The sequence below is a fragment of the Mya arenaria genome, chromosome 14 (assembly GCF_026914265.1).
Source record: "Mya arenaria isolate MELC-2E11 chromosome 14, ASM2691426v1".
NCBI lineage: Eukaryota > Metazoa > Mollusca > Bivalvia > Myida > Myidae > Mya > Mya arenaria.
The window spans coordinates 40,105,941-40,127,445 of NC_069135.1; the positions used below are offsets into that span (position 1 = coordinate 40,105,941).

Consider the following 21,505-nt stretch of genomic DNA (forward strand, 5'->3'; position numbering starts at 1 on the left):
ATTCATAAATATGATGAGAGGTTTAAAATAAAAAGGTTTAAGCATAAAGTTGAACATTATATAAATCATGCATGTTAGAATTATCCCTTTTGCCTATCAAAATGCCAGGCCACCATTCCCTTAAAAGTGGAGAAAAAAAACAGTTCCATTGAGGTATTTTAATATTGCTAGTGATCATGTACTGGTCAAGGTAATTTTTATTCACATGAAGTTATCAATTATGATTTGGTGCCAGTCTGTTTGATATGAATAACCTTTGCATTATAATGTATTTTTTGAATGAACTAATGAGGAGTTATATTTACATAATGCTTTATCATAAAATTACCAAAAAATATTTAAAACACTGGTTGGAGATACATGATACTGGTTTAAAGACCTAGATTTAAATATTGGCATGAAACTATGGAACTCTATGACATAATATTGGTGTCATTTACCACTTCATAGTTCAAGAAGTTTTATATTTTGATTTTTAAAACAGAAAGTTCCCATCAGCTGTAGATGAAATGGAAATATTCTAAGAAGTTGCTTTAGGAGTTTTTATATCACAGGAGATGCTGTTTTTTTATTGTTTGCACCTTGCTTAGTTCTGAGAAATACACCCTGTAGTGATTCCATGAGGAACAAAATTTGGGAATATATCAAAACTGCACAGACCTTGATAAAGCTGATCATCTTCGATATGGGCCTGCTTGTGGATTATAGGAGGAAATTTTGTTAATGGGTTTCAAAATTCAGTTAATAGTGTTTTGATTTAGTTCATGTAAATAATTCAAGTCATTATCCATAATTAAGAAAATTTAGTTTGCAGTAGTTAATGTTCAGAACCCACGTGGGAGGGGGGATTGCTTAGGAAAAAAGTGTGCAAAATTAACTATAAGTGTAGTTATTAATATACTTTGAGTAAAACATTAATAGAAGTGCTTTCTGAGGTTATATATTGAGAACATGCATTGTTGTTTTTCACAACAGTACTTCAGATCAAACAGAAAGCAATTAAGCAAGAATATAGTTCTGCACTATCAAGTCTAAAATTGCACCATTCTTCTGCTACATTCATTAGAAACAATATGATATACCTTTTAGCAAAACTGTTAACAGCATATAGATGTTTCTGCCTAAGCAATAATCAGTCTATTTAGATGCCAAAGACTAAAAGTGTTCAGACAGCAGTGATTCTTGGCAATTATACCAATAATAAAATTGTTCATGGGCGGACTCAAAATTTTGATGCCTTCTCTGTGATCTTTAGCAAATGGCTGGGTGCTGTTTAAAAACCATTAACATAATTATTCCCCCTATTAGAAATTTGTCATTAAAACATCATTTGTTTAAACTAAGTGAATAAATGTCTAATAAATATTATGTTTTTTTTTCTGAGAGTACAAAAAGTTCATTTTTTTTTTTTTAAATCAATAAATTACGAATAAATATTACGTTATAGTTTTGAGTGAACTAAAAGTTCCATTTGGTTAAAAAAATTCAATAAATTTCTAATAAATATTTTGTTTGGGTTTTGAGTGAACTTAAAGTTTATTTGAAAAAGTCAATAAATGTCTAATAAATATTTATTAGACATATATTTTTGTGCAAAAGTTCACTGTACAATTTATTTATAGGATGTTAGGTTTTAACTAACTTCCCACTGTATGTTTTGTGAGAAGAAATGCAGGTTACCCAAACTAAGGTCTCAAAAGTTGTAGGTAGTCTGGAAATTCCAGGAATTTAAAACTTTTTCGGATTCTCCTGAAATAATTGACAGGTTTATTTTCATGGAATTCCTATGCTTTCAAGACTTTCTAAATAGATGTGTAAATATCACGAAAGTGAAGTGAAAAAGAAATTTTGTTGTAAAAATAGTTTTAACAGGTTACAAAGTTATCCTTTGAAACAAGTGCGTCTTAAAAAGAGTTATTTACACAACAGTTGTTAAAACATTGATGTTGTCCTAATATTAGCTGGGTCAAAATATATATTTTACAGTTGTTTAGAAGATAGAAAACTTTTATCTTGGCCACAATTAGCTTGGTCAAAATTTATATCCAACAACAATGGTTTAGAAAACATCAATGGTGGTCATAAGCTGGGTCAAAATCAATATTCTATGGTTTTAAACTCTGTTTACAAATTTTTCCATTCAGTTGATTTTCTTTAGGATAACCCCATCCTAATTTTCCAGGTTTTTCTTGGCTACAGAAAATTTAATGATATGATATCTTAGCAGTTCACACTTGTTTATTTAAAAATAAAACTGAAACAGGTTGTTAGAACATATTCCTACCTCATTGGCAACATAACAAAATAGCATGAAATATAAACATTAAATTCAACAAATATTATTTTTTTCTCAAAAAAAAATACACACAAAAAAACCTGGTCAATAGATGATATGTTGACAATAAACTTCACAATTAACAAAATTTAATCATATGTGTCTCTACAAACAGCTGGAGAGCCAAAACAAAAAGCCCAGATTGGCCGAAGCAGCGAGGTATCTCTCAAGGTCACAGAGACAGACATCTCCAACCTTACCGCCTCCATTAGGAGCCCATCCGGCCTTGAGGAGCCGTGCATGCTGAAACGCCTGCCCAATGGCCATCTTGGTATGTGGTTTTGAATTTTGGGTTCAAATGTAGAAAAATGAATATGAGCTCAATTTTAATAATTTTAATAGTAGTAATAAAATTGTGTTCATTTCAAGTAATTTTAAGTGAGTTTTTGTGCATTAGGAAGATGTGCAAACCCTCTAGGGATTTTAATGGAATATATCATTGGTTTTATAAATTTGATATTAATAATTATACTAAAATTTTGGGTAGTAGTTTATCTACATCAAACAATCTAACATTACAGGAATCTCATTCACACCACGTGAGGTCGGCGAACATCTCGTCAATGTTTACCGCAATGGACAGCACATTGCCAACAGTCCATTCAAGATCACAGTCGGAGAAACAGAGCTTGGAAATGCAGACAAGGTCAAGGTCTACGGCAAGGGTCTTGAGGAAGGCATGGCAAATGAAGTTAACGAGTTCATTGTTGACACCAGGGAAGCCGGTTAGTTTGAGGACTTAAAACTCATTCTTTTTCTTCACATAGAAATTAGTGTTTGAAGATTAACTTCATGCACTGTACTTCTGTATTGTGGCTGAAATAATTTAAAAGTAAGAAATGTGGAAAAAGAAAACAATTTTCAAGTTATGATTATATGTTGAAATAAATAATTTATTATGAACTATTAGTAGAATCGAAGTTCTATCTTATGATATGGCGGCCCATTTAAGTAGGCAATACGAAATTCAGCCTTAGATGTTATAAATAGCCTAAAATTCTATTTCCTCATTGGAAAGAGTGAAATCAGGAATCATCAATTAGATATTCATCAATGATAATGTCTTATAACTTTATTCTTAAGCTTAACATGAATCTTTCAGTACTTCTGTAATGATACCAAGAATCTAATTGTGTTCATTTTCTCAAGGTTATGGTGGTCTGAGCCTGTCCATCGAAGGCCCAAGCAAGGCTGACATAGAGTGCCATGACAACGAAGATGGAACATGCAGGGTCACATACAAACCCACAGAGCCTGGAACTTACATCATCAACATCAAGTTTGCTGATGAGCACGTTCCAAGTATGTATATTACTTTAGGGTTTTAGCGAGAAAATTATGGGAGGGTACTGCACCCTGTCTTTCTTTGAAAGCACCCTTCTGCCCTCATGGAGACCAGCATGTGCACCCTCCTGCCTCTTTTTCAAAGAATTAAATGCTTAAAATTATCAAATATTTCTTTTAATTTGGTTAATACTTGGAATATGATTATGAATTCAAACAACTTAAACCTAATATTACTTCAAATAAGCACAATTTTTAAAATTATTGTATGAAATTCATATTGCTTTAATTATAATATGGTACAATATGCTGTTTTCTTCCTCAGCACTATGTCCCTTTTTAAAACCTGGCTCAAACCCTATTACTATTTATTAAAATAATTGCCAGGATAAAGTTGATTCATATCAGTAGTTATTCATTGTGTAATAGATTTTCATTTGATAAAGTTATCTCATAACATAAATAAACATAAATAAAGAAACAAATCTATGATTTTAAGTGTGAATGCGTTCTACTCAAAAAAGAGTTCTTATGTAATTCCCATTATTTAGTACCCCTATGGCTTATCAATATTATCTGAACAACAGTCGAGGTATCATTCAGACAATAATCTGTCTGGTGTTTACTGATATAAGGTGATATTTTCAACATAAGCTCTGACAGAAACAAAAAATAGTTGTTGAATGATTTCATGAATTTTGGTGAGCAGTCATTGTTTAGAATTGATATCTTGGTATTGACATTTATAGTCAGTTATAAATCTTAAAGAGTAGGTACAGGTAAATTTCAAAGTTGCTATAATCATTTTGATATGTAGACCACCCATGGTATGACAGTTTAAGCCCAGTGACCTACATATTTATTTTCTTTTAATACTTCAAAGGAAATCTGAGGAAATTACAAACAGTTATCCACTTAAATTACAAATAATTATCTTAATGTTTTCAGTAAAAAAAAATATGTTTACATTTTTTTGTATAACTATTATTTATATTACATTTAAGAGATATCTGAAGTACCCTTGACCTTACACATTTGACTGTTGTTAAGAAATTTTATGAAGCGATTTAAAGTAAAAATCTTAGAAAGAATATCTGCCAGTTACAAAGGTGCCTTGACCTATTTGTTTATGTTTCAAGCAGATTCTAGCTGGCAAAATTCAGACCTTAACATTGACAATAAACAATGACCTTTAAAACTAACCTTGACCTTCTTGTTTCTGTTTTCAGACAGCCCATTCAAGGTCAAGATTGGAGGTGAACCATCTGAGAGAATTACGGAGAGAATCATGCGTCACCGTGATGCGGTCGATGTCACCCACGTCGGTAGCGAGTGTGAACTCAGCCTGAAGATTCCTGGTATGTATTTAATAATAAATAAAATAATAGTTCTTATGGTTAAATGTTAATTGTTATAATTGCTACCAAGGTGATTTTAAAAAAAAATCAATATTTTATTTACAAAAAGTTTTAAATAAAAGATATTATTTTTTTTTATAATTTTTTTTTTTATGTCATGGAAAGATAAAAACACTCTCATAAAAAAATCATGTATTTCCTTTTGATCTATCAAATTAGTAAAACTATTTTAAGGAGAATCAAAATGATATGTGCCAAAGGCCTAAAAAAACAACATCCCTCAACATCAAGTGACATCCTTTTTTTAAAAAAATATAGCTTTATAACAACAGCAATATATGAGTGACATTTGCAAGAAATAGTGCTATTTGCAAGAAAATGGTCTTGACAAAAATCATATTTGAAAAAAAAAATAACTACTGACCCTTCCTAGTATTTTTAGGGATGTTACCCTAAACAAATAATTATTTTTGTAGGCCTATATAAAGTAGATGTTTTAGGTCTTGTTTAATGAATTTAGTTAATGGGAGGGTAAACAGATATGTAAGAAATGCGAAAATGTCAATGTTTTAGGATTTATATGAAGTTATATTTAGTAAACAGTTTAATGAAGGCTAAAAATCAATGTTTTCTTACAATCTGTTGATCTATAATCTATTAGCTATGTTTCTCAGACTTTGAGTGTTATAATTCCATGATTAGTCATTAAAAGTAGATAGTCCTCAGCCTATGATGATAAAAACTCTTAAAAACTTGATAAAAATAATAAGCAAGAAACCATGTATACTGTAAAATTAACCAATATATAAAGATATGATGATTTTATCATTGAAAATTTTTCTATGAAAAAAATAGGTTCCAGAATTTCAGACATTTAAGCAATGTACATGTAAATACAGTTTTTGTATGTTTAATTAAAATAGTAGAACAAAAAAAAGCAAAATGTATTTGGATACAAATTTTCCCCTGGAATTTATACAATTAGTTAAGGAATTTCTTGGTAAGATTGATTTGGTTTATTTTTATCTTTGATTTAATTAAGAAAATGCTTTTTCAAGCTCACAATTGGAATTACAATAATAATAGTGAGTAAAATTCTCTATAAATTTGAAATAAACTAGTGTTTGTTATATTGCTGTTCAATATAAGTTTAAATATATAAATATTGTCTCATCGTTGTATTCATGTTGTCAACTCTTGGAACAAAATATACAAGATATACAAATGCTGTATTCCGAATGTGTTATATTATCGCGTCAATGCCAAAATATACCAAGCAACAATAAAGCTGCACTCTCACAGATTGACTATTTTGACAACAGATTGACTATTTTGACAACTTTTTTTTTGGAATAAGCCAATTTTGCAAAAATGTCTGGAAACTAGTGATATAAGACTGTCGGCAAAAATTCAGATCACAGTTTTTCATATTTACAGTTGAAAATTGATGTTTTATGGCTAAACGCTTTTAGAAATAGGAGTTTATTGGCATAAAACATCAATTTTTGAATGTAAATATGAAAAACAGTTGAAAGTCTGTTTCCAATTCAAAGCTTTGATTTTTTCATTCAAAACAATTCTAAAAGTGACCCTTTTCTGCTTACCTTACATATAGATTTAGTCAGCATAATGCTTCCCATAAGCCGTGTAGTTTTTAACTTTAAGACTTGCAAAATGTTGTAGCTTGATTTATGTTTGCCATAATCATTGTAGTGTCTTACTAGAATTTTCTATTGAAACTCTTGTAGCTTCATACCTTATGAGTATGACTGGATACAAAGTCTCCCAAGAGCCAGGTTTGTTATATGAAAACATCTGAATTTTACTTGCAAACCTTTACTTTTCCCAAAAAATCCACAAATTTGTCTTGAGCCTTAATTAGCTTTGAAAAAACTGCACGTGCCAAAATATACTAGCAGCCGATCTTCGCCACAAATCTCTTTGCTTGCAACCTGTTCTTGTTGAAATTTACTGTTGAAAAGGGCAATGCCTACTTTTCCAGATATATCTTTGTTTCTTTGTCCAATTCCAGTTTGTGCAATGTTCAATGTCTTTGCGCATGATTATAAACAAATTAAGAATATGGTATTTGTGTTTTGTCTGCCTCATCCTGTCTTAATGCTGTGAAATCATCAATGAGATACTGTTATCAACACATATTTTAATTCTTATTTACTTAATTTATACCAAAGAATGCAAACAACAATTTTCCAAAATGTGCCAAAAAATAATGAAAAAGTTAGAACCAGACAAATCTGCCATTTTCCAAAATGTGCATTTTTTGGAATAAAAGGAGAAATATACAAAACTTCCATTTTTTCAATATGTGCAAAAAAAATTGAAAAGATGAGGACCATGTAATCCTGCCACCTTCAAACGTGTGCAAAAATGATGATTCCACAGTGTATCCATTTTGTGAACCACATTCTACATCATTTCATGGTTATGTTACCTCCATGTGTATTTGTGTGTGTGTTTCTGTGTTTGTATCTTCTAAAAAGAACTCTTTCGTAAATCTATCTTGATTTGTAGAAAATAATTGGCTTATATATATTCTAATGCATAGAATTATTTTATAAATTTGCAGGAGTATCATATTCTTCTGCTTTTAGATTTTGTACGCTGCTTTCAAAGTATTATAGTCACTTAATAAATAGTCTAGCCTTAAAACTACATGTACTGAATGCAGCTGGTATATCTGTGAAAACATTTCATGCTTGGTATAATTTCCAAAAGTTAATTTACTGCAATGTTATGTTTGAATTTATAAATAAAATTCTGCAAATAAAACACATCATTGCTAGGTGTTAGTTGAAATGTTTTCACATTATATGCCATCCAAAACAACTAAGCTTTGATTTAAAAGAGAACAATAACATCCTTTCAGGCACTAGTCCATTCGACATGACCGCCTCTGTCACCAGTCCCTCTGGCGTAACCGAACTCTGCGACGTTGTCAGCCTTGATGACTGCCACTACAGCATCAAGTTTGTACCCAAGGAGATGGGAGTCCACACTGTGAGCGTGAAGCACAAGGACATGCATATCCCAGGCAGTCCCTTCCAGTTCACCGTTGGCCCCATTGCCGGTGGTGGAGCACACAAGGTCCACGCTGCAGGACTTGGTCTTGTCCGCGGAGAGGTTAGCCAGCCAAGTAAGTGTTGGGTTTGATTTGAAATTATTGCCCTTGAAGTGCTGCAGCCCTAGCAAAGGTATTTTTAAAGGGGGGTAACTTTGTACAGAAAGTTGTGCATTATTGTATTAGTTATTTCTCTTTGTACAAAACATATGGTACACTGATTGCTTCCCTTTGTATTGGAATTCAGTATATTACCAAAAAAGTCATGCCCTCATGGGCCTCTTGTTTGATACTTGCAACATTGTAAAATTTTAGTATTCTTCTCAAAAGTATGAATGATTTGACATGTTGATCAAGTGTATCTTACTATTCCATGTATTTCGATATGGAATATTTAATGAACATTTGGAAATTCTACACAGAGATACAGTTTGAAATCTTCTTTTCATACCAATGAACGATAAAAATCAAAAATATTTTGTTCAAATATCACCAACAAAAGCTCTTCTTTAAATATCACACCAAAAAGCCACAAACAAAAACTAAACTCCCGACCTTTTTATGCCAGATGAGTTCAACATCTACACACGTGAGGCCGGTGCTGGAGGTCTCTCCATCGCTGTGGAAGGCCCATCCAAGGCCGAGGTGGACTTTGAAGACAGGAAGGATGGATCATGTGGTGTCACATACATCGTCTCCGAGCCTGGTAAGAAATTTATTCATAAAAATATTGAAGGGATATTTTAGGATGTAAGGGATACTAAATGATATTGTAGGGGTTTCTTTGTGTTATAGGGGGTAGTGAAGGATATTTCATGGATAGTTAATAATACTACATGGGTACACCTTGATACTGTAGGGGTACTATAGGTTATTGTAGTGATAATAAATGATACATCGGAAAAATTTGATACTGCAGGTGCACTGGTACTAAAGGGTATAGGAGGGATACTTAGGGATACTATAGGGGTTCATAATTTCACTGTACTTACTTAACTAAACTGTATGGGTACTTAAAGATACTGGAGGTGGGTACTTAAAGATACTGGAGGGATACTTGAAGATAATGTAGGCTTCATTAAGTCAAAGAAATTTTGTAGTTATTAGAGATGATTTGTTGGTAATTTGAAACATTTATGGAAATATGGACTTTTTTGGGTGTACATATAAACTAGCTCACAACATATAAAATATCACACCCTTCCTATTTGCAGGGGAGTATCTTATCTCCATCAAGTTCAACGACGAGCATATCCCAGAATCTCCGTTCCGTGTCCCAATCTCCCCAAGCATTGGCGATGCTCGCAAAATCTCCGTCAGTGCCCTCCAACAGAAGGGCTTGGCAGTAAGTATCTGAAGTAGCTCACCTGATCAAAGGAATTCTTTTGATATCATTTTGTGCCATGATAATGAAAATGTTTGTATTTGAGTACATATGATATACATGTGTCACGCTTAATATTGAGACTTATATAGAATGATGGACTTAATCATTGTCGAAGTGCAAGAAGAATAAATTTAAAAAAAGGCTCCTGCATTAGAACATTGCAAAATTGAGGAATATGTTTTTCAGAAGAAATACATGTATTATACATTGAATACTTTTTGTATTTTGGATCATTTGAAACATAATTTTAAAATTACAAAAAGAAGCTGGATGGTTTTGGTTTATAATTTCTATGCATGTTTTAACTGATCCTGGAAATCTCAAGAGAAGTCAGCTCATATATCATAGCACATCATCAGATTATAGTTTTGTGTTTATTTATGATGAGCAGTTAATAATATTGTTTCTCATGGGCAAAGTATAAAAAAGAATGAAAGATACTTATTTGATGACAGAATCTGATAAAAGAAAATATAATTTTACACTTTGCATTTTAGATTGGCAAGCCCTGCTCATTTGTGGTGAACTTCAATGGTGCGCCCAAGGGTAGACTGCAGGCCCGCGTCGTCAGCCCGTCTGGTGCTGAGGAGGAAGCCCTCGTACAGGAAATTGATGAAGGTGAGGCAAACCTGGCTGTTTTTAGGGTTTATAGGGGGCTTGTTGCTTTGGGTTTTGTAGTGTGAATGTAGTATGTACTTATGAGAGTTTGTATTTGTTGGTATTACATAATTCAGTTAAACATGGGATTAATAATATTTCAGGTTGAATAATGATAAAAACATCTGTTCTTTAGCTTATATGTCTGTAGATGTTAACAGTTGAGGATTTGTCCCAGACTTGGTGTCAAGGTCATCATTGTACAAAAACTTTGGCTGGAACTTAAATCCATTCAGTATATTTGAATGAAACTTGGTACATATGTTTCTAGAAACAGCATGAATATGTAAAGCTAGGGCCATAACTCTCAGGCTTAAATTGTAAAATTATATGACCCCTGTTTGACTGTTAAAAATCAAAACTTTCTCAATCAAGTTCTTGAAATGCCATTTTGTTTCATTTGTAGCAAACCTTCAATCATTTGCACTAATAAGTGTGATCAGACCGCAAATAGGTTTGTTGATGTCATAAGTATCATCCCATTAATATTCCAGACTTTTCACATTCTTGTTACGAAAGTACAAAAATGATCCTTTGAAGAACGTCCTTGTTTGAAGCAGTGCCCAAATTTAAATCAAAATACCATTACACCGAAACCTTTTGAAAATTTATTTCCTGTATATTTGGAGCCAGCCACCTTAACTTTTCATCCAAAACATTGACCATTTGCCTGTAATAGTTCATTAAAAAGCTGTTTGAGCTGATGTTTATTGTAATTTCTCCTTGCCAACTTTAAATAAATCTTATCATATTGCCTATCAAGCATGTATCCATATAATTCATCCTGATTATAGAATAAATAAAAGGAAAAAAAACAACAGCAACAAACAGTCCTTATCATCCATTCCTATTGCATGCAAACTATTTACTTACTGTGAAAGTAACCTTGTTATTTAAGATAGATTGTTTGCATCAATGAATAAAAAAACATATAAACAGACAAAATTCAACATATTCTGAAATATAGATTTTGATGTTTAATTTCAATCATTTCGCCTGGATCATAACTTTTTATATTCAGATATTCAACCAATGTGACTAAATGCACTAAAAATCTCTTTGTCATCAAATCATCGAATAAAAGCATTAAAATAATTTAAAGGCAGATTTTTGTGTTGACAAAGCATGTGACATTCTGAAAACTATTGTATGTTTGTCACTGTTTTTGCCGAAAAATTTAACTAAATTTGTTACCCTTCTTACAGGAGAGTATGTTGTACGTTTCATCCCACGTGAGAACGGCCCCCACCTCGTGTACGTTTCGTTTGACGGCTGCCAGATCCCTGAAAGCCCGTTCAGGATCCAGGTGGGCTCCGTCCACGCCGACCCCGGAATGGTGCAGGCTTACGGAGATGGGCTCAAGACTGGCAAAACTGGTATGGGCTTATATAATTCATTTCGGGTGGTTAATGCAAGAAGCTCCTTACACCTATATTTCAATTATGCTTGATACTTTCTTGTATTAACCCTACAATAATGAAACTTAGAACTAAAAAGTTGTGCTTGTACTAAACAGCTGCATTTAAGTGATATTCACATACATTACTGTTTGGGGGTTTAAGTATTTTTATATAAATTTTTGTTGGAGTAATTCAGTGCCACGCTCTTTCTTGATTTTAAAATACTGAATAAGAAATTATATTTATGCCAGTATTAATTAATTTAGTTTTCTTTACAATGAATCTTCTAGTGGTCTTGTATTGTTTGATAAAGCTACTGTGAAAGAAACAGGTAATAAGTGTATAACTTACATGTACCCGTATTCAAAATCAATATTTTAACATTTTCAGACCAGACAGCCAAATTCATCGTCAACACAGTGAACGCCGGATCTGGTGCCTTATCCGTCACGGTTGAGGGCCCATCCAAGGTGAAACTGGAATGTCGCGAGGTTGAAGACGGCTACGAGTTCTCCTACACACCCACTGCCCCAGGCGATTACCTTATCTCCATTAAATATGCCGGCACAAACATCGCTGGTAGCCCATACAAGGCCAGAATTGAAGGTGAGAGTTGTAATGATGACTTCGATGACTAAATGCTTAGTATTACCATGGACTTACATACCAGGATAATTTATATAGGTCCATGTTGTTATAGATATATATATATTTCATTTTAGCCTTATCTTTGTTGTAAGCTAATATCTTGCACATTTAAAAAAAATAATGAAAAAGTGCAAGCATAATAGTCAATAAGATATGCTTTACTTTTTTGGATTCTGGCATTTTCGATTTCACATATAGTTAATCAATGTACTACAAAGCTTATGTTGTAAACTTGCCAACACTGATTATAAAGTGTTTCAATGTCTTCTTTAAATCAAAGACACATTATTAGGGCCACGCCAAAAAATTCAAAGTTATATAGTACTTTAGAAAATACCCTGTCCGTCCGTCTGTCTGTCTGTCCACACTTTTCATTTTTGTATCTTAATTACTTTACAACGATTGAAGATATCAACTTTTAATTTCCTAGAATTACTCACAGTAACTATATGCTAGTTATACAACTCCAATTTAAATATTTGAAGAGTTTAATTTTTATTTTCTCCTGAAATTACAGGTCAGGGTAAACCCAGTGGCTTCCAGGAACAGGCTTCCGTTGTCGTGGAAACCGTCACCAAAACAAGCTCAATGAGCAAATTCGCATCGTTCGCTCCATTCGTATCCGACGCATCCAAGGTCACTGTTGAGGGCAACGGTCTGAAGAAAGGCTTCCGAAACAAACAGTGTACCTTCAATGTGGACTGCTCACATGCTGGTATGTATATATATCGATTGGTATTTCATTCTTTTGGAGATCAGAGGCCAAATTACAAGAACGAAAACACTTTTCATAAGTTTTTATTTTATTCAAGAAAACGTATTCTTAAAAATTGGCTATACAGGTTGTTGAACATATTAAGAAGAAAGACAATCTTACACAATTGAAATGTCAAAGAAATTTCTCGTGAGCTTCTTTTAATGTTCAAATCTAGTTGTTTCTATCCGGTTGTAAAAACTTTCCGTATTAGTAAAAATGTGCATTAAACTTTGATGAAAGATTTCATTTTCACCCATGTGTTTTTGCCTATTCTCTAGGTAACAACATGCTGTTCATTGGAATGATCGGTCCCAAAGGCCCATGTGAGGAACTGTGCGTGAAACACTACCCAGGACAGCCGTACAAGATCACATACCTCGTTAAGGAACGCGGAGACTACATGCTTGCCATTAAATGGGGCGAGGAGCATATTCCCGGATCACCGTTTTACGTTAAAGTTGAATAAAGGACTTGAAACTTATTGCTAAAATTTTATAGTTACAAATTACAAAAAACTTACATTTCATGTTTTCAATGTTTTCATTGACATGAAAAAAACTTTGATAAAATAATTAAATTAGTTAAAAATAATCATTTCATGCATTTTCAATGTTTTTCGTTGATTCATCGACATTCTAGCTACATGTTTTCATGACAAATTTGTATATGATTTGTCGTGTATTATAACATGTATAATCAATTATCTTGCCTTTTTAGCATATGCAAGTACATGTTGCAAAGGTGTTAAAGCATAATCGACCCTGCGTCTGTTCTGTAGATTTGAATGAGTATCGCAAATGATGGATACAGTATAAATGAAGCTGAAAGAATATTTTCGTCTGTTATTTGTGAATCAAGTTTGAATCTTGCATGGAACGCAAAATTGATCGAAAGTGTTTTCATTGTGATTAATTAGTCTTTATTAAAATGAATGAATGACTTAACTTGTTTTGAAAGACACAATGTGAATGGAATTTACTCACTACATAATGGTGCTGATGAACAATATTAAAAGTAGTTACTGAGCTACTGTATAACAGTTTATATCTATTTTGTTTATTAACCATGTTGTTGTTGTATTTGTTTACATTTTGGAATTGTGTACCAATGTACATCAATGGTTAGACTATGCAATCTATGTACATATAAATCTAATATTGTTCTTTTGTAGCTGGATTCATAATTATGAAGTGCTATATTTATAGAATACTTTTCATAATGAAAGAAATATTGCCTGTTGAAAAGGTTTAAAAAATTATAGCGGCAGCAAATAAACTATCACAATTAAAATTTCAAATTATTGTAGCATTAAATGTTTCCGTATTTTACATACAGAAGTTGAATCTCTATGTCTTTTTTATGTTGTATACAATATATATTGAAATATAGACTTTTTCTGTGTAAGCTTTTTTTGTACAGGTCAGTGCAATTACGAGTGTTAGGTCACTTTAATGAATTTCATCTTATGCTTACAAAGTTGTTTGCAAAACTTACTTAAATTCCTTACAATGAATAAGAAAGTTAACATTGTTTTGCATTCAGCTATTGCTATGTGTTTAACTTAATTAGGCTTGTTTTCATAAATTATCTGTTACAAATGTTTTGTATGTTTCCTGCATATATTTACTATTGTTACTATTTTTTTAATGTTTATAAAACTTTATTAGCCAACTATATATTGTTAAACAGCAGTGAATGTTATTTTTACGTTTTCATATTGTCTTTGTTCTGTAAATAATACATTGTATGTATCATATTTAAATGTGACCCCCATAATTTATCAGTGGTATGTTAGATTAGCAAAGGTCAAGGTTATGAATTCAAGGTCATATTAATTTCAGATAATTTTTCTGATATTTCAAACAATAAATATTCCTTCACCTTAAGCGATAAAAAATTATGTTTACATATAAAGGATATAAGATATCAGATATAGAAAGATATTCCACCTGAATTGATAATAAATGACCTTGACCTTTATATAGAGTTTTTTTACTGAACCCCAATCGTTAAGAGTAACGCTATATGTATATAATTCTGAAGGATTGTTAAGATATTTTTTTTTGTTTTTGGAATGCTTAATGTTATCCCTAATGCTTTAAGTATGTGTAGTCTAAATATAGAAAAGCATCTTGTGCTCTTTCATATCATTTTTAAAGGTACATATAGGCTTTCTGATACTCAGAACAGACTTGAACGTTTAATATGAAATAGTGTAGGAATTGAATAGTGAAGTTTTGTTGGAAAGATTTTGCTTTTATAGTCAAAGCTGATACACGCCAGCAAAAACGGTGAAAGAAAAATGAAATTGGAATGATCCATGAAAGGAATTACTCTATGGGTATGCCAAAAATATGGTTGAAAGTTCATATTCATTACTCAATGAATTTGGTTTATATATTATATTGCTGGTTTTTGGATGTTCAAAGTATGATATAGAAGCTTATGTAGCGCTAACAAATATGTTACATTTGTCAATAAAAATGTAAGTTTCTCAGTCTGTGTTATTTTGTTATATTGCACAAGGTCATTTACATCCATCAGAGGTTGGACAATGAATACAATAACATTCTCATCCATCAGAGGTTGGACAATGATAACTGTAACATTCTCATCCATCAGAGGTTGGACAATGATAACTGTAACATTCTCATCCATCAGAGGTTGGACAATGATAACTGTAACATTCTCATCCATCAGAGGTTGGACAATGATAACTGTAACATTCTCATCCATCAGAGGTTGGACAATGATAACTGTAACATTCTCATCCATCAGAGGTTGGACAATGATAACAATAACATTCTCATCCATCAGAGGTTGGACAATGATAACTCTAACATGATAACAATAACATTCTCAGCCATCAGAGGTTGTACAATGATAACTCTTAACATTCTCATTTATCTGAGGTTGGACAATGATAACTCTAACATTCTCATCCATCAGAGGTTGGACAATGATAACTCTTAACATTCTCATTTATCTGAGGTTGGACAATGATAACTCTTAACATTCTCATTTATCTGAGGTTGGACAATGATAACTCTTAACATTCTCATTTATCGGAGGTTGGACAATGATAACTCTAACATTCTCATCCATCAGAGGTTGGACAATGATAACTCTTAACATTCTCATTTATCTTTGGACAATGATAATTAACTCTTAACATTCTCATTCATCTGAGGTTGGACAATGATAACTCTTAACATTCTCATTTATTTGAGGTTGGACAATGATAACTCAACATTCTCATCCATCAGAGGTTGGACAATGATAACTCTTTAACATTCTCATTTATCTGAGGTTGGACAATGATAAATATAACATTCTCATTTATCTGAGGTTGGACTATGATAAATATAACATTATGGTTACGGTCCATTGCACATTTACGACTACAAAACTAAAATAGAAAAACTGATAACCCACAATGACTAGGACTAAGATATATGCACTAGTGTCCACCTGTTTTATGCAGACTTCTATAAGAAGTCTCATGAACAGCGAAGGCTAGATTTTAATAGTTATGTTGTTTAAATCATTGTCAAATGGTTCTCAACCCTATTTCTTCACATGGTTATCACGGGGATAGAACTTGCCCAATGTTCTCTGCGCATTAACTTTCTCTTATTCCCAAATGAGCGATATAAGGCATTGGCTCTTTGCCGTCTTAAAGCGATTTTTCAACGAGTAAACGTAAGCATCCATAGCATCCATAGCTACTCAATGATGACGCATACAGTCTGCAAGCCCTGCCAAAGGGACAACTGGCCAAAGGTAATAACAAGAGATTTAGACGATAAGCTGTTGCCCAATGGATCACAATTTACTTACAATGTATGATAGACGATCCGACTTGACTTTCGTCGTCTTTTCTATCTCATTTGAAATCATACTTAATGCGGATATGATCTTGCATCGTTATTTAAAGAGTTCGTTTTAAATAAAAAAAAAATTCTGTCCACGTGTCCAGGGTTACAGCGCAGTAATACACGCTGACCCTTTATAAAAACTCTGCCAATCGGAATTCCTCGGTCATTTTCCATCGAAAACAACCTCGGATGTATATGGACGGTTTAAAACGTCAGATTTTTTTTACATTTAACGACGCTGCAAGTAGTTCGCGTAGCAATTTCAATTTAGGAGTTAGACCTTAAGACTATACTCTTAGGAATATTAATTATTTATGCAATAATACACTTCGCTAGGAATCAATAAGTAATAAAAATATCATGTTAAGACAATACAATTAATATATAATATTAATTTTATTATTATTATTTTCACGAACTTGTTCTTACACTGTTCGTATAAGACGTTGTATACTTTTTCTTACCATTAAATAAAGCTATCGTTATTAACAGCGGGGGAAAAGTCTGACTGAACACCAAATATTTTATTATAATAAATGTTCTTAATGAAACAGTATTTCATAAATGATATAAAAATTAAGCATACGACTAATCTGAAATGAGCAAACAAAAATCCCACTGAGTAGCACAAAACGAACCAATTGAATAGAGATAAGATTATATGGAATGCGACGAGAATGTTTGGTCGTCATGACTCAAATCATTTACCGTGCCGAAATATTAATATTTGTGAAATAAAAGAATGATAACTGTCAAAACCCGTTTGCTCGAACTCTCTTGGATCGAACTCCTCGTTGGGTCGAACTCTCTTGGATCGACTTCCTTATTGACTCGAACTCTCTTGGATCGAATTCCTCGTTGGCTCGAACTAGATGTAAAGGAACGATTTCTCTATACTAAAGGTTAGCATTTCCATTTGACTCCAATTTTCCGAGCCTCGAGGTATTTTCGCCGGATCCTGTGAGTTCGAGCCAACCAGGTTTGGCTTAATTTTATATGTGAAACAGAAGTATTAGTACTATTTACAGGTGAAATAGAAATATGATTAGTATATACATGTGAAATAGAAGTATGCGTTACTTTATATTTGAAGTAAAAATATTAGTATTATCCATGTGATGTAGGGGTATGAGTTTTATATGTGAGAAATATAACAATGAGTGACTATATTTGTATATGATTAGAAAAGTAGGAGTACTGTTTTTGTAGTTGAAGGACGAGTTATGTAGAAGCGGTTTCCCACGCATGCGTACTTTGTATGTGGAATTGAAGTATGGGTTTGTTCTTGGCTTTGTTTTGGCTACTGCTCGGCAATTTCATTTATTAACAATTGAGACATAATAAATTACGTTTAAGGTACCCAATCAAAAAAAGCTAGCTCTCTTTAAGTATCTTAAGGTATTTGTTTACTAATTTATTTCAATATAGGAGGAAAAAGGGTAATAAAATACTTCCAAAATGAACCATTTCGAATTAAAATTGGTTGACATTTTCTTGTGGGAGAACCCCTGAACCCCCTACCATCCGTCTAAATGAAATAAATTTCGGTTCTAAGAAAGGGGCGCAAGTCAAACGCTTACGCCCCTCAGTTACGCCCCTCTTACGCCAGATTTGGGTCCCGCCCCTGATAACTTATAAATCAATGGAAGACCGAAAGTGCATTACACATACATTCGTAACAGTTTGAATTTAATCTTATTTATTTCAATTGAAATGGCATATACATGATATATTTTGCAATCTTTGAAGCTCAAACAAGTTGGTTGCCTTAGTTTTGGTTATGTTCTACATCTTCTTTTCCAGCATTCGCAATGCCTTTCACTTGATACCAACATAATAAAGAGTCACCAGTTATCTGAAAGATGTGGGATTGATATATAAAATGAACTGCTGATGCCATGGAAACTTATTTAAACAAGTCAGCATTCTGTAACGGTTGTTTTTCTACCCCGTCTAGCAAGTCATTTGCGTTGTCGAAGGTACCTGCATGTAGACATATCTGCAACAGGTCGCAAAACCACGATGCAAACAATTTCTATCACAATATCGTATACAAGGTAGAAAAGCATGGGCATTTTTACAAATGAAAATACATATTCATACAACGCATAACCCAAGAAAACGAAGCGGCACACGTTTTCTACATACTGTATGGCGTGTGTAATTTTCCCTACGGGAGAAAAATCATCAACTGCAATGTGATGTAAGCATAAGTTGGTCATTGTTCTGTTAAAAAGTGGCGCGTAAACCCACCTTTTTCGATTTAAGAAAGTAGTCCACAATCTAAGGTATACTGTGAAAATAAACAAAACAAAAGCTAACACAGACCACCATGTGAGAATGCCATACATATAAGTAAGACACAGACTTCCAAGTAATTTCAATGTACCAATACATATAGGAAAAAGCTTAGACGATCCGGTAAAATACACAAACATTGGAAAATACGAGTTTTTAGAAACGATTTCCCACCCAATATAGCTCAAAGAAGAAAGGTTACTGAATCCGAGCATTAACGAAATTCTGTTCGGGAAAGTTTGTGAGTATTTATATTTTGGATCGTTAGGATCAATCCAGTCTGATTCCACTAAATCCTTCAGAAACGTTCTATTAATAGCGTCCCCACACAGGCACTTGATATTTGACTCAATAGTTTCTATTTGCTGTACGAGAGGTACTGTGGTGTTTGGAATACCGTGTGATTCGTCGTCATTGACTTCAATGTTATTAAGTAAAATTGTACTAAACTTTGCCACAAATTTTCGATTAATGTGTCCGTTAAGTAGTGCTTGCTTTTTTCCTATCCGAAAGCTTAACAAGTCCAACTTCACCGAAAAGGTTTTGAAAATGTTTAAGATACACACATACGTCCACAGAGATTTCAGTACTTTCTTCGGCAATTTAATGTTATCTTTATTTTCCTGTTCAATAAAAACTGCATGGTGTACATGTTTTGATTCATTTTCTCTTCCTTCAAGCAAGTCATTCATAAGTCTGTTTTCAGGAAAAGCTTTCATGATGACACCCATGTCCTTTCCCCCCTTCCAAGTTTTGCATTGTCGCCGACAAACCGGACACTTAAAATTGTCAATTCCATGATTTCCGAAGCAAATTTTCTTGATTATTGTTTCGATACATTTTTGCAAAAGGTATGCTGACATGGGAGAATTCTTGGGCTGTCAAAGTTCTCCATACATATTTGACAAGTTAACAAATTTGCATCAACAGTGATGTGTATTTTGTCACTTGGAAATGCTGTTGCCATTTTCTTTGCTGAAAGCACACAAGTATATCTCAATTACATTCCATATTTGTTATTAACTGCACAACACGTAAAAGTATATTAATTATATCGTAAAGTAAGAAGTTGGCTAAAGTCAATGAAATAAAATATTTACCTTTTAGGTCAGCCAATTATTTTTGATAGACACTACCACTTCATTGCTTATTGGGCTTAAGTTATGTATTTTTAATGTGATAATCAATATTTTATAAACGGTTAAAAAGAGTTTATTCAATAAAGGTATTGATAAGGATATTGTCTATTTCTTAAACATGCTTTATATGTTGCAAAGATGGCATTGAAGAAGTATAAATCGATCAAATGCATTCATCTATTTACCACGTTCTTTCTTCAGAGACTCTCCAAAACCGCCGTATAAAATTAACCCAAGTGAATTATTCATATTCACTTGGGTTATTTCTATACGGCGGTTTTGGAGAGTCTCTGGAGAAAGAACATGGTAAATAGACAATACATACCATCTCAGCGGGAACTGCAACATTTTATTGAGAAAAAAACACAATAAGTTGATATGAAAGGCGCGAACGAAGTGATGTTTTGTCCGTATGTTTGTTGGCTCATGTGCCGCTAAACATGACCACTGCAAGGTATCTGATCCACAAATTAGCTAGCTCACAAATACCTCAATTAAATAGAATGTCACATTGTTATGACTAGTGCATCCTTTATCATTGATTCAGTTACAAAGGGTATTGTAATTGCTAATGATGCAAAACTAATTACCAAAAATACCTTTCTATTTATCGCTTTATTTCAACGAGGGTCGGACGTAAAATAACCTGTTTTGCAATCTTTCAAGGCATAAAAAATATTTTGTTAACATTGCTTTCCTTTTCCATTTCTTATTCAAATGATAACTAAATAGAACAAGAACCTCCATGCATAAACGTATGGACCACACATGTGTTGACGATTGAACATATTCACGTTAGTCATTGGCTAATTGGAATGAATCTTATTAGCACTGATACAAGAAAATTCAGCCTGGTTTAATTCAACAACTGCTGTAAAGGAAAAATCGTTTTATGTTCTACGCATATCAAATTTCCAACTTCATCACAGTCTGACTAAAGCAGCTGATCCCCGGCGTCAGGAAAACTTCGGTTGAACTGGCGTCGGACCCGCGGCGCTTACTCGACACTCATCCTTTCGCTTTTTTGGGCTTCATATCTGTTAAAATATATTTCCACCCTGAACGTGTTGGCTTAATATCAGCAAAGTTTAACTAAAGACATCATTTAAATGATTTGGATAGAAATAAAATTAATAAAATAGTGTGTGTTATAATATGTACATATACAATACGATATTTCAACACTATAGATCGAAGTAGGAAAAATAATCATGTTAATAACCGACCGTCGTAAGCGTATTTGACCTCGCACTGTCACCCATCTTAAACAAATTAATTCGGTATT

General features: G+C 32.9%; 2 protein-coding genes across 8 annotated transcripts in view; one reads left to right on the forward strand and one right to left on the reverse strand.

Annotated features, from left to right (window-relative positions):
• Positions 1-15,402, forward strand: part of LOC128217257 (filamin-A-like) — a 95,688-nt gene extending 80,286 nt beyond the window's left edge. For 6 of the 7 annotated variants that reach the window (XM_052924275.1, XM_052924273.1, XM_052924279.1 and 3 more), the window contains 13 exons: positions 2,451-2,606; positions 2,857-3,060; positions 3,485-3,637; positions 4,849-4,977; positions 6,726-6,773; positions 7,865-8,131; positions 8,625-8,762; positions 9,271-9,401; positions 9,941-10,061; positions 11,306-11,476; positions 11,891-12,106; positions 12,666-12,863; positions 13,184-15,402. In XM_052924275.1, coding sequence (XP_052780235.1) covers positions 2,451-2,606; positions 2,857-3,060; positions 3,485-3,637; positions 4,849-4,977; positions 6,726-6,773; positions 7,865-8,131; positions 8,625-8,762; positions 9,271-9,401; positions 9,941-10,061; positions 11,306-11,476; positions 11,891-12,106; positions 12,666-12,863; positions 13,184-13,371 — 2,120 coding nt within the window. In that variant the 3' untranslated portion in view covers positions 13,372-15,402. The remainder of the gene's footprint in view (positions 1-2,450; positions 2,607-2,856; positions 3,061-3,484; positions 3,638-4,848; positions 4,978-6,725; positions 6,774-7,864; positions 8,132-8,624; positions 8,763-9,270; positions 9,402-9,940; positions 10,062-11,305; positions 11,477-11,890; positions 12,107-12,665; positions 12,864-13,183) is intronic. The other variant, XM_052924277.1, reaches the window with a different exon arrangement.
• A 2,163-nt stretch (positions 15,403-17,565) lies between these two features.
• LOC128218418 (uncharacterized) lies at positions 17,566-20,307 on the reverse strand. Its single transcript, XM_052926083.1, has 2 exons — positions 20,182-20,307; positions 17,566-20,056 (listed from the first exon to the last, which is right to left on the reverse strand). Exon 2 carries the CDS (start codon positions 19,942-19,944, stop codon positions 18,745-18,747), a length of 1,200 nt encoding a protein of 399 aa, XP_052782043.1. The 5' UTR covers positions 19,945-20,056; positions 20,182-20,307; the 3' UTR covers positions 17,566-18,744.
• Between the last annotated feature and the right edge of the window lie 1,198 nt (positions 20,308-21,505).

Excerpts from the sequence above, each read along its gene's own strand:
- LOC128218418 (XM_052926083.1), bottom strand. The coding sequence starts at position 19,944 with ATGTCAGCATACCTTTTGCAAAAATGTATCGAAACAATAATCAAGAAA.